The 12,755-nt window shown below is 43.0% G+C and overlaps 1 protein-coding gene across 1 annotated transcript in view; it reads right to left on the bottom strand.

Moving 5' to 3' along the window:
* The window catches only part of SWT1 (SWT1 RNA endoribonuclease homolog), a gene marked incomplete at its 5' end in the record, with an annotated part of 36,157 nt that extends 23,868 nt beyond the window's left edge, over positions 1-12,289 (bottom strand). Inside the window, 9 exons of the mRNA XM_084266501.1 lie at positions 216-309; positions 1,214-1,402; positions 3,776-3,877; positions 4,004-4,133; positions 4,823-4,879; positions 5,006-5,071; positions 6,298-7,051; positions 8,524-8,582; positions 12,224-12,289. Coding sequence (XP_084122627.1) covers positions 216-309; positions 1,214-1,402; positions 3,776-3,877; positions 4,004-4,133; positions 4,823-4,879; positions 5,006-5,071; positions 6,298-7,051; positions 8,524-8,582; positions 12,224-12,289 — 1,517 coding nt within the window. The remainder of the gene's footprint in view (positions 1-215; positions 310-1,213; positions 1,403-3,775; positions 3,878-4,003; positions 4,134-4,822; positions 4,880-5,005; positions 5,072-6,297; positions 7,052-8,523; positions 8,583-12,223) is intronic.
* Between the last annotated feature and the right edge of the window lie 466 nt (positions 12,290-12,755).

The following is a 12,755-nucleotide window of genomic DNA, read 5'->3' as shown; positions in this document are numbered from 1 at the left end:
TTCATTCTGCTTCTACCGTCAAGGACATGAAGGTGACTACACCTACAGTCATCGTGTTTCACTCTATCCTTCTTCCCTGGCTTTAAAGATGCTGACTGCTCCTCCCAAAAGTTATGTCAAAAGCAGCTCTTCCTTTTCACATATGATTTGAAAACGGGTATTTGGCACAAGACTACCTTACACTGTAAAAGACCTAAGAGCACACAGGAACTCACGTGCAAAGAATGACCACGGCTTGAGGGAAGAGGTTCTGATACTGCAGGCAGCACTGCAAGACACGGTCGTCGTTGTTCTCGTCACTTAGGCCATCTGCAAGTTGAGTTACGACACGCTGACACCTTCAGAAGTAACTCAACGTAAGAAATACTCCAGTGTAGTAGTGACACTGGTTTTAAATCTAACAGCCCCCAAACAAAGAGAGAGAAGTGTAGTTGGAACACAAATCTGAGCTTTGAATTCTTAGGTAATGCCCAACTCAAACCCGCTCTGGTTTGGCCAGAAAATGTCAAGAGACACACGTGAATTTATGTTAAATTCTGTGATGAGCAAGGGAAAAGCAAAAGCCCAGGACATACCCATAGCTCCTAGGTAAAAGGAGTTAACTGGATGAATTTCCATTAAGTAATCCCCAGTTTACTGCTGCAGCTAAAAGCAAGCAGCAACTGATAAAACAATGATGAGCAAAGCACTAATTGCAATGAGGCATTTGCATATGATAGACTTGCATCTGCTCCAAAGGCTGCTGCAAGCTATCTGCTAATTTTAATTAGTAAACTCCAGAGTGCAGATTGTATTGTCCTGCAAACATAGTGCTAAGGTTCACAGCATGTAAACCCCAAGGATTAAGTACCCATGGGCCTACCAACACTTACAGGGGTTGTACAGGAAAGTGGGAGAGGAGCTGTTCCCAGGGAGTGCAGGGATAGGACGAGGGATGATGTTTTCAAGCTGGAAGAGGGCAGGGTAGGTCAGATGTTAGGAAGAAACTCTTTACTCTGAGGGTGCTGAGACCCTGGCACAGGGTGCCCAGAGAGGCTGTGGGAGCCCCATCCCTGGAGGTGTTCAAGGCCAGGTTGGATGGGGCTTTGGGCAGCCTGGTCTAGTGAAGGTGTCCCTGCCCATGGAAGGGGGTTAGAACTAGATGGGGTCTGAGGTCTCTTCCAACCCAAAGCATGCTATGGTTCTATGAAACAAACAGATGCACATGTATTACATATTTTTTGAGCAGCCAGCTGCATGGATTGTCCCCACAATTTTGGATCTTGTTTTTTCAGACACGTGTAGATGAACTGGACTGCAGGGATAGCTTTGTCCCAAACGTGTTGCAACATCTTCCCCTTTTTCAGGTTGTCCAACTCTTGCAGAACAACCCAAGGAATTATTAAGGCAAGCCTGCCAACCCCTGGAAGGAAACAAAAAAGCCACACATTCTACTACAGTTGAATTAATTCAAACACTGTAACGATGAGAGCTCATACTGATCTCTTTTGGCCAGTACTTCACATACTCCATGCTCAGGAGTACCTAGCATTAAAGAATAAATAACTGAAAGAGACCAAGTTCCTTTCCCTCTTCCTAAAAATGTAACTTCAAACTGGCACTACATTGTTTACATGTAAAAATGACAATATTGGGCAAACAAAAGCAATAAACCCTTTTAAAAAACCCTTTCTACACCAGAGTAACTGCATCAGTAGGTGAGGGAAGAACTACAGATGTCATCTATCTGGGTTTCTGCAAGGCCTTTGACACAGCCCCCCACAACACCCTTCTCTCTAAGCTGGAGAGATATGGATTTGATGGGTGGACTGTTCAATGGGTAAGGAATTGTCTGGATGGTCACATCCAGAGAGTGGTGGTCAATGGCTCCAAGTCCATGTCAAAGGTGCTGACAAGTGGTGTCCACCAAGGGTCTGTGTTGGGACCGGTGCTGTTTAGTATCTTTATTAGTGACACTGACAGTGGGATTGAGCTCACCCTCAGCAAGGCTGCTGATGACACCAAGCTGGGTGGTGAGGTCAACATGTCAGAGGGGCAGGATGCCTTCCAGAGGGACCTGGACAGGCTGGAGAAGTGGGCTCAGGTGAATCTCATGAGGTTCAACAAAGCCAAGTACAGGGTCCTCAGCACAAGGAGGACATGGACCTGTTGGTACACATCCAGAGGAGGCCACAGACATGATCCAAAGGCTGGAGCACCTCTCCTGTGAAGACGGGCTGAGCTGGGCTTGTTCAGCCTGGAGAAGAGAAGGCCTGGGGGAACTGTACAGCAGCCTTCCAGTCCCTGAAAGGTGCCTATAAGAAAGCTGAGGAAGAACAGTTCCTAAGGGCACGGAGTGATAGGACAAGGGCTGATGGGTTCAAACTCAAAAATGGGAGATTTAGGTTGGATATTAGGAAAAAGTTCTCTAACATGAGGGTGGTAAGACACTGACGCAGGTTCAAGGTCAGGCTTGATGGGGCTCTGAGCAACTTGATCTAGTGAAGATGTCCCTCCTCACTGCAGGGGGGTGGAACTAGATGGCCTCTGAAGACCCCTTCCAACCCAACACATTCTATGATTCTAATCAATACACTGACAACAGCGTGTAGTGACCTTGCAGCAATTAATATACCACATTTCCTCTAAGACATTAAAACAAAGGTGACAGCAGCTGAAATAGCCTGAAAACACCTGAACAACAACAGCCAGGGTGCAGAAACATTGATCAGATAAAAGGAGCAAGGGTTTGTGCTAACTGCCAGCCAGCATTCCTTGCAAAGAAGCTCGAAGTACAGATATCAGACCATGGTTTGAACCTTAAAGTTGTTACACAGAAAACACAGGGTAAATCAGAAATTTAATGACTGTGATGCACAGTCCATTTTGGAAAAAACCCAAAACATTAAGATCCATCTGCTTTGTACTAAACAGGTCAGGAAACAGCAACCTGCTGAACCTGTTGTGTAACGGGGCTGGTGCTGGGCCAGAAACTGGGAACTGCAATGTTCTATATAAAAAAAGGGGAAAGAAAAAGGCATCTGTGACGGCAGCTCCCAGTGTACACAGCACACCAGTCCTCACGTGGGAAGGGAGTACACTCTTGAAAAACACTCAGGCCCTTATTAAAGTTATTTTCCATGTGTGTTCACCAGCTGTATGCAGCAAAGGGCTCTTAATATTCTGACAGATTCCCAATCTGTCAACTGAGCCATGCAATCCTAATCCCGCTGACACCAAATCACTAACAGCATCACAACGTATTAAGGCCAAACATTAAAGTCAGGGTCTGCAATCTGAATTCCTGAGAGGCTGCTCCCACATCTCGTGAATCAAGTGACCTTCAACCCAACCTGAATGACTGCTTCTGGTATTTCAGCATTTAGATTTCTAGGGGAAAAAAAACTCTAGAAAGAGAGCAGAGAACCTCACAGCCACTAGAAATAGATTAAATGCTTCAAAGTACCTTCTCACAATTGGTAAGATTTATTTACTTCTAAGTAGTCACGTACCTTCCTGGGAACGCCGACCGTGATCCTCTTCAGGTATGTAAGTACAAGCACAGCAGGTTCTACTTTCCTGGCTGAACTTCCCTTAAGAGGCAGCCTACTCAGGCTCACAGCACCAGCCTCTCACCTGTGAGCCTCCTGCCCCCACGTGAGACCTGCTGCCTTAAGGAACCCAGGTTTGTTTTTCTTCACATAGCCTGAACTACAACTATTTTTGTTGTGGGTTTGGTTTTTTGTTTTTTTTTTTTTTCAAAACATATCTTATTGATCACCATGTACTGACATACCTGGTATATCCTCAGATTTCAGGGATCTGACAAACTCAAGGTGACTTATCATTATATTTGTGTCAATCACCACCAATATGTTCAAACCAGAAGTAAGAGACTCTGGGGGGAAGAGAGAAAAAACAAAACAGAGTTGTGAAAATCAGCTGTGTGTTCTCTACTCAGCCCATTAACCAACCACAATAGCTAATGGCAATCAGATACAAAGAACATCCCATCATGACATACCAGCAGAAACATTTAAATCTGGTTCTGGAAGATCAATGTCCATACTTGTAAGTTCTCCACAAGTCTGCACTACAGACAGTGCCACCGTCTTCTGAACACGAGCAACGTGCAAGTCTTCCACTATCTGCATCTACAATGCAAACACCCATGACATCAATTGTCAGAACACTTAGAGATTGTTCTCAAACAAGATTCTGTTGCATTAATGTTGCTATGTTAGAACTGACTGAAAGTGAAGCGTGATAAATCTGAAGTTGGTACAGCAAACATAAAGCCATGAGCACTTTCTGCACAGCCACTACAAGAAGTGCACAACAGATGTCCAAAATACAGCTGAGAAGGGAGACTTTTTTTATGATGTTTCTACCTTGTATCAAAAATATTGTTTCATCTTTTGCTACACAGACTGAAAGCTTCCTCATGGGTGCTGGACCCGATGATCTCTCCAGGTCTCTTCCAACCCCTACAATTCTGTGATTCTGTGTTTCTTAAAAAAATATGTCTCTCTCCCAATTTGGAAGTTAGAAGATGGAAAATGAGATAGTTAAGAGTATGTAAGCAACTAGGAATGTCCCGTGCATTGCAGAGAGTAACAGCAGGGCAATCTTTTATCTCTGAAAGTTCCTGACTAGCAGTACTTTAGCAAGTCTGTTCAGTATTGAGGGGAAAAAAAAAAGCTCCCTTTTTTTTGTTGAAGCATAAATCATAAGCCAACAATGCAAGAGTACTAGGAAAGGCCATGGAACCATCAGGCTATGCAACCTTGGTGCCATGAGGTTTTAATACAAATCAGAAGTGTAAAATAAAAGCATCACCAACCTCTTGGTCTGTTTCTGTGTTCTGACGGTCTTGACTGGGTGAAACCACTTCGAAGCTCTGTAGGAAGAATTGAAACAATCATACCAACACCACAAAATATCAAAGCAGACTGAGGAACTAGTGATCCCCAAGTCAACAGCCTTGGAATACAGCTCTTTAGTGTTAAACAAGTACATCACTAACCTTCTGGACAGACCTTAAGTCCTCACTGGCTCGGTAGGTGTCAGACGTGCACGGGACTTCTAAATTCTAGAAACAATTAGGAACAAAAGTAGAACAGTATCAACCTTCTGGAGGGTTTTTTAGAGGACACTGAATATTCCCAAGTGAAATGAATAGGGAACATAAAACACAGTTTTCATATCCACGATGAAGCATCCTCCATATCATTTCAAAAGGGTTTAGAAGGACAGCTTTAAAAATAAACATGGTGGCTTACACACTGAGACTATTTTTCCATCTCTTGTGAGTCTGACTATTATTCATGCTCCTGGCTTCCCACCATAGGACAGACATGAATTTAACAGAGAGTGTTGAGCAAAGGGGCACTAAGACAATGGAAGGACTGGAGCATGTCATACAAGAGGCTGAAAGAGCTGGGGTTGTTTGGCCCAGGGAAGAGAAGGGGGAATCTTACCAATGTTTATAAATACCTGATGGGAGGCTGTAAAGATGGAAGCAGCCTCTCTCAGTGGTGCCCATCAATGGACAAAATGCAAACTGACTCACAGTGAATTCCACCTGAACTTAAAGCCCTACAATTTTGTTTTTACAGCAAAGGTGCTTGAACAGACTGTGCAAAGAGGGTGTGGAGTCTCCATCCTTAGAGACCTGACTGGATACACACCTGGACAATCCCCTCTAAGCTGATTGTGCCTAAGCAAGGGGGTTGGACTAGGTGATCTCCAGAGGAGCATTCCAACCTCAACAATTCCACGATTCCGTATGTAATTACCATCTTAGTCCACACACAAAATGATCATGCTACCACATGAACTGAAATCTCCAAAAACTACTGCCAGAGGTGTTCAACAACAACAACAAAGTAACCATACTCATGATAAATTTGAGGTGCTGAGCCAACCACAAGCTCAAACTTTTGAACAAACTTTACTCCTAGATCTACAAGTTCTCCTGCCATCACTTTGCTAGCAGGGGAGTTCTCATGAGTTCAGTTTATTCATTCAAAAATGATACAATCACTTCAGCTCAAAAAAACCCTCTGATGACGTAATGTGCAGACACAATCCTAGCAGGCAAGGCCTCTGTTCTTCCAGCTTGTTTAACCCCCTTGCAGAGCAGAGACATGTTTTAAAGTGTTTTGCACTGGGATCAGGAAAAAGCCCATCTAGTTAGCTGTGAAATACTGTTTGAAGTCTGTAGAAGGGAGTCTGCTTATATATAAGGTCCCTGCCATTCAGAAACCAGCCTGAAACATGTACCCCACATAAAACAAAGAGTTGGGTTTTCATTACCTGCTTAAAGCGTGATGCTGTGGCTTCAGAGCCCCCTCCTTCAGTCCCTGGCAGACCAGCAGCTGTATCAGAACCAACACTCCGTTTTTTCCACTTACAGGAGTCCCACTGTCGCGGTGTTTGAGTTGAATAGTGTGATGGTGTATGTTTACTCCCATGCTGTTTTTTCTTAGAAAGCTCCTCATGTTCTTCTTCATCCTCATCTTCCCAAGCCCTGGGTAATGTTTTTGGCTTCCTAGCGAAAGGCCTGTCGTGGTGCAGAGTTCCTGTGGAGGTATCAGAGGGCTTCTTTGCCACTCTGACATCTTCAGCCCGTTTTATTGACCCAGCTGCCTTTTTATGCGCTACACGTGAATCATACTCAGAGGACTTAAATTTTTCCAACATAGTCTGTTCTGCTTTTAACTTTAGTTTGCAGAGTTCAGCTTTCTCCTTCTTCTTCTTCAGCGCCTTGTCCCTCTGAAGGGCAAAGCTATGCCAGAGTCTTTTCCTTTCTGTTCCATCAGAACAACTTTTGTTATAACTCTCCTTGCCAGCAGTCACTACATCAGGAGTGTGGGTACTTTTCCCATGTTTAATTTCTTGGGTTTTAAACTGAATAACTATTTTATTTTGCTTTTCCCTTTGGATTAAAGAACTGGCTGCAGCTTTGCTTCTGTTTGGAGATTTTCCTTGGGATCTTCCATCAGCACCCTGAGAAATAGCAGAACTTTGAGCATGCTTCTTTGCTTGCCCATCTTTCTCTACCTTGAATCTATAAAAACATGAAAAAAAGTAATGTCATTAGCTCAGTTAATGTAAAACAATGCCTGCACTTGATTGAGGCAGCCACAGCTATTCATGAGTACCAATTTGGCACGTTCTTAAACATGAACTTGCTGCAACATCTGTCCTTAGAAACAGCTTAATACATAATTGTTAGTATTTAGATTTTTCCCAGCTGTGCAGGTATTTTAGGTTACAAAATTAAGGTAAAGCCTTTTCCACATTCATTATTTATTGCTCTGGGGGATGCCTTGCAAAGTCTGGTTTCCTCTTGCCACACAAATGCGTTTTAACTGCAGTTTAAGGACATATGAGGTGTGTCACCCTAAAACTGGAGTGTGCAGCAGTTCAGCTTGGCTGCAGAGTCAAACACAGCACAGCCTTCAAACAGGGCAGGAGAAACAAACTGGAGTAAATTAGAACATTCTAGAGATATCGTGAATGATATGAAAACTCAACAGGAAACTTCCTTGTAAAAGCAGGGAAAACACTCAATGAATTTATTACAGACAAGGTTTAAAATATCCCAAGAAAATTTCTATCCTAGAAGAGCGTTGTCAATAATGTTGGGGAGGTAAAGGCCATTTGACAAGCTCAGGTAGGGCAGGTAACTTAAATGCACCGACTGGCACCCATCGTCTGGCTCAGGAGACTCCTCCCTGGTTCTCAGACACCAGAAGGTTGTACAACAAGGAAAAAACATTTTGTATATGTCTTGTTCTACAGTTATTTCATTCTGCACTAACAAACAGTGCTTAACGGCATGTATACAGGCAGCTAAATATCCTACAACTTACAACTCCAACCTAACAGAGAAGCTACAACTAGATATTGAGAGAAGCTACAACTAGATATTGCTGTGCTTAAGAAACAAGCCAAATCTTTTCCATCTCAGGATTCATGAGAAAGTTCTTGCTTCATCTGAAGTACTTTTCAAACACTGTTTGTATTTGCTACCCTTAAGATGAAAGACTGGAAAGACTGCTTTCTTTGCCTCAGAATAATCACTTCAAACACAAGGAGAAACCAATGGTTTCAGTACTACAGGAATCTATTCAAGGTACTAAAGTCACTGCAGAACTATCCTCCAGGCTTCACCAGAGCCTTTTTTCACTAACAAAACATGTAATCTGCAATACAAACCCGTGAGGTAGTGTTTAAGACATAAAAAAAATATTATTTTTTCATGGCACAGGGCTGGAAGGCTACAATCAGACCACCTTATTTGAAGCATAGTAGCATATGTTAAGAGTTTTTTAAAAAAATCTGAACCTGTATCCTGTCAACTGTCTCAAACTGCCCAGCTCAGAATATACGTGTTAATGCAATGCCAATGCTTCATCAGTTAAAATAGTGTTTTATTGGGTTAAACAATGCAAAATGATTAAATTCAGTCCTAAAATAAGCTTGTGGTTGCTTTATTTTAGAGTTGCTCCACTTAGTAACAGAGCAAGAATTTACCTCTTAAGTTCCGTCTCTCCTTTCATAGCACGGTTATAAGGTCTTGTTTCCTCAGAGGTCTGAAATAAGGAAACAAATCCAAAGGTTTACAGAGAAAACTGCAGTTTAAAAACCTCCTAAGATAAAACACGCAATTATTTCATACTAGATTCACTACAACTGCTGGCCTCAGAAAAAGCAACCACATACCTCACAATTTAGTATTTAGATTTTATTTAAGAACAAAAAAGGGGGGAAACTGGATGTGCTACATAGTCCTGGGCTATAAATAAAGCTTAACCAATTGAAGGCATTTAGGATCCATGTTTCATATCCTCTGCAAGTATAGCAATACATAATACACACATTTTTTGTATGTGCATAAAAATTCTTGGGGAACAAAACATTACCTGAAGGCTGCTTCCAGGTACCCCCTAGATAAGGCCAGAGAGGTTATTTCTAAGGGAGGATTTTGTGCAGAAGAGACGCGTTCTTAATTCTCAGTAAGGGGGAACAGCATTATTAATTATCATCAGATTTACTGATTAGGTGGAACAGTGTGAAACCACAGTTACATAGACCTAGTTAAGAGTAAAGATAGTCCCCCAAGCAAAGGACTTGAACAGTCCTCATTTATAAAGCAATCATACCACTGCTTCGCGTATCGGCACTGCAAGCTGTGCCACATTCGCCGTGGGGAGCGACTGGAAGGCAACTTCCATCAGGCCGGAACAGAAAGCAGTTTGTAATTGCAGCAGCAGGACAGACAGACTGCCCAACGAGGCAGCTCGGTTCTACACACCTTTGTGTCACACGACTTGGTATTCCCAAAGCTACAGCGGGGTGTAGGAAACTACAACAGGGAATAGTAACATGGTTTACTTCAGGTAAGGAAGCTCTGGACAGCACAACATGTTACAAATAATTCACTCCAAGAACTGGGTCTTGCTGGCTCAGTGAGGCCACGACGTCACTGCTGCAGAGATTTTTCCTAACTAGAGAGGCTTGAGATGGCCCTGAGGCCTTAGCTATTTTACTTCCACGTTAGAAAGTGCTTCAGTAAAAAATAAAAGGATTGCAGAAACTGGTGGAGTCCTAAGGAAGTGAGGACTGTGTTGAGAATTTCTGGCTGTGGCTGGTTCTGGAGTTCTAACAGCAGCAAACCCGATGAAATCATAACTAATGGGGCTGTTAAAGGCTGCTGCCACTGAGAGCTGTACCAGTGCAGCTTGCTGCAGAAGACCTGTCCACTCACACTTATATTCCAATAGGAATCATGTAGTGTACTGGTTATTCACAACTCAAGGAACCGGCAATCTGTGAACAACACACTCAGGATCAATACCAGTGATACAACAGAAAAACAACACACAGTGGTGTTGAGGACATGGTGCTCAGGCCACACAACTTCCTAGAACCTGCTAACCCACACACTGGCAAACAAGAGGCCCCCACAAAGTCACACACACACACAAGGCGTGGGACCCTATGGGATGCGTCCCCCCCATCCCAGCACTCTGCCAGCTGGAACACTGGGTAGGAACAGCATCCGGCAGTGCTCTGTCAGGGAAGGTGGATGTGGTGAGGATGGTGGGATGACTCTGGGTAGTATCAAACCCAGCCTGACTGCTGCCTTCTTATCACCTTATCTCTTCAAGGCTATTCCCCTACAATCATGATTTTTCATTATATTTTTAGCATTTCCTTTCAACCAGCTCATTCTTTTCTCAAAAGTCTCTTGATAATTCCCCAACTTTCACTTAACCTGGTCATCTTAAGCAAAGTTTCTGGCTGTTACTTTCCTATTAGCATTATCAGTCCTCTTGCACAGAATGGTTAGGTGTCCTGCTGCAGTTCCACAGCTTACCACATCACGGGCTGTTACCCAGAGGCAGCTCTGCAGAGATCTGTACTAATTTATACTCACACTTACAAATCACAAGGCAAACCCCTAAAAGAGTAATCTGCAGTCCTACTTACATCACACAAAAAAAGCCCCAAAGCCCCCACAGAATCGTGCCTAAATACAATTCCACTTCACGTCTTTCTTCTAATATGCACAATCTGAGGACACCTCTTCTCCATAGTGTGATGACACCAAAGAAACACTTGCTACTATGCAGAGATTCCCTTATCTTACATATCTTATAGTTCGAGTTCTTACTATCGCTTGTTCTGGTCAATGTCTCCACACAGCCATGTTTAATCCTGTCTCCAACAGATCGAGGTCATATAACAGTTAAAACACTGTGTTCTTCAAATTGGTGTAGGCACTGGCAATGCTGCTGTAGTAGGAGGTTTTAGGCCAAGTTTTTACCCTTTATATTACAGAATTAAAAAGCAAGCCTTAGACTTGATGTTAAAAGGCAAACTGAGTAACAACTGGGAATTCAGGAGGAAAACAATAGCTACAAATATTCGCCTTTGAGCTACGTTTTCTACATAAGCAAAAAGCTTCTAACACATTTGGCTCAGTTTATAGGGCTGTAGTATCACCCTAATTACAAACACCTCCAACCATTTTCAGGCATTCATGATAAGACACTTACAAGTTCTCTTATGTCACATACACTTTTACAAAAACCCAAGGAAAAAAAATCTAGCAGGTTTACATGGGGATGTATTAACCTACCGATTTATGGGATACACATTATGCTACTGGCCAGGAAATAACTTCCCTGAGGGGAGACAAGCAACCAAAAAAACCAGAAAGCAACATACAAACATGACCAAATTGTAACCCCTGTAGCACCTGCTTTCTACAAGCTTACTCACTAGATACAAACACATACCAGAGTACACTGAGAATCTACATCTGATTTTACTTTTATTGCCTCAGTGGTAAAGAGAAAATATTTAAGAGTTGCTTGCTAAAACCTACAAAGAATGATTTGTGATTAATCAGAAAATTAAGATACATGATGCAAGATCATGGGCCTCTCACTACAAGATAGACACCAAGGCCCTGAAGCATATCCAGAGAAGGGCAACCAAGCTGGGGAAGGGGGTGGGACACAAGTCTGAGGAGTAGCTGCTGAGGGAGCTGGGACTGTTCAGCCTGAATGAGGCTCAGGGGAGACCTTACTGCTCTTCACAACTACCCAAAAGGAGGCTGTGGGGAGCTGGGGCTCAGCCTCTTCTCGCAGACAACCAGCGACAGGGCGAGAGTTGTGCCAGGGGAGATTAAGGTTAGAAATGAGGAGAAATTTCTTCTCAGCAAGAGCAGTTGGGCATTGGGATGGGTTACCCAAGGAGGCGGTGGAGTCACCATCCCTCAGGGTGTTCAAGGAAAGGTTGGATGAGGTACTTAGTTTGAGGACATGGGTTAGTGAGCAACATAGGTGGTAGGGGGACAGTTAGACTGGATGATCTTGGAGGTCTTTTCCAACCTTAGTGATTCTATGAAGATAAAGAACAATCCAGGATAACAGCAGTGATATTAGTAACAGCTTTAAACTCAATTTTCTCAACCAGAAAGATATACTAAAATACAAAAGTTTCATGTCTTCTGGCAACCACACTACACATGGCCTCTGGAGAATGACACATGCCTGGCTAGAGCAGTTGCAGAACCAATTTAACCCTCCTGCTGTTCTTAATGACTCCACCTTTAATCCTGATTCACTCTTCTCTCACAGAACTGTTAAACAACTCATGCTCTTTTCACCTGTGGGGGTATTAATTAAAATAATGATAACGCTAAAAACACAGCTGTTCCTACTTTGTCATCCTGGCCATCCAAACAGTCTTCCTTTCCAGTTAATTTCTTCAATTTCTTTTTAGACATCTTCAAATCCTATGGAAAAACAATGTTGTTGCTATTATTTATTTAGAGGTGGATTGTTTTATTTCCAGTCAATATAAAAAAATTAACTCAATAAAGAAAAAATACTGTAATACTCTTCTGTCATTCTCTCACTACAGAACCACAGCAGATTTCAACAAGGTTCATTATTCACATCTCACTACCCAGAGAACTTCGCAGGAAAAAAGGACGGCAATTACTCTACTGTCTCCTCCACAGGCACATCCATAGCACCAGCGGGCAGGAACGTTCTTTAACACTTAGTCATACAACCTTCAAGTTTCAAGGCAGTTCCTACTCCCCTAACTCTCCTTCAGCCCCCCCCTTACCCTGGGGTGAAGGAAGTATCATGATATCTTGCAATAGCCGGGACTACCGCGAACACGGAGGGGTGCAAGAGGGCAATACAAAAGCCTCACGAGAAGATCCCGAAGCTCTGGAGGCGAAT

Source organism: Gallinula chloropus (genome assembly GCF_964237585.1).
Source record: "Gallinula chloropus genome assembly, chromosome: 6".
Lineage (NCBI taxonomy): Eukaryota > Metazoa > Chordata > Aves > Gruiformes > Rallidae > Gallinula > Gallinula chloropus.
This window is presented reverse-complemented; position numbering and strand designations above follow the sequence as displayed.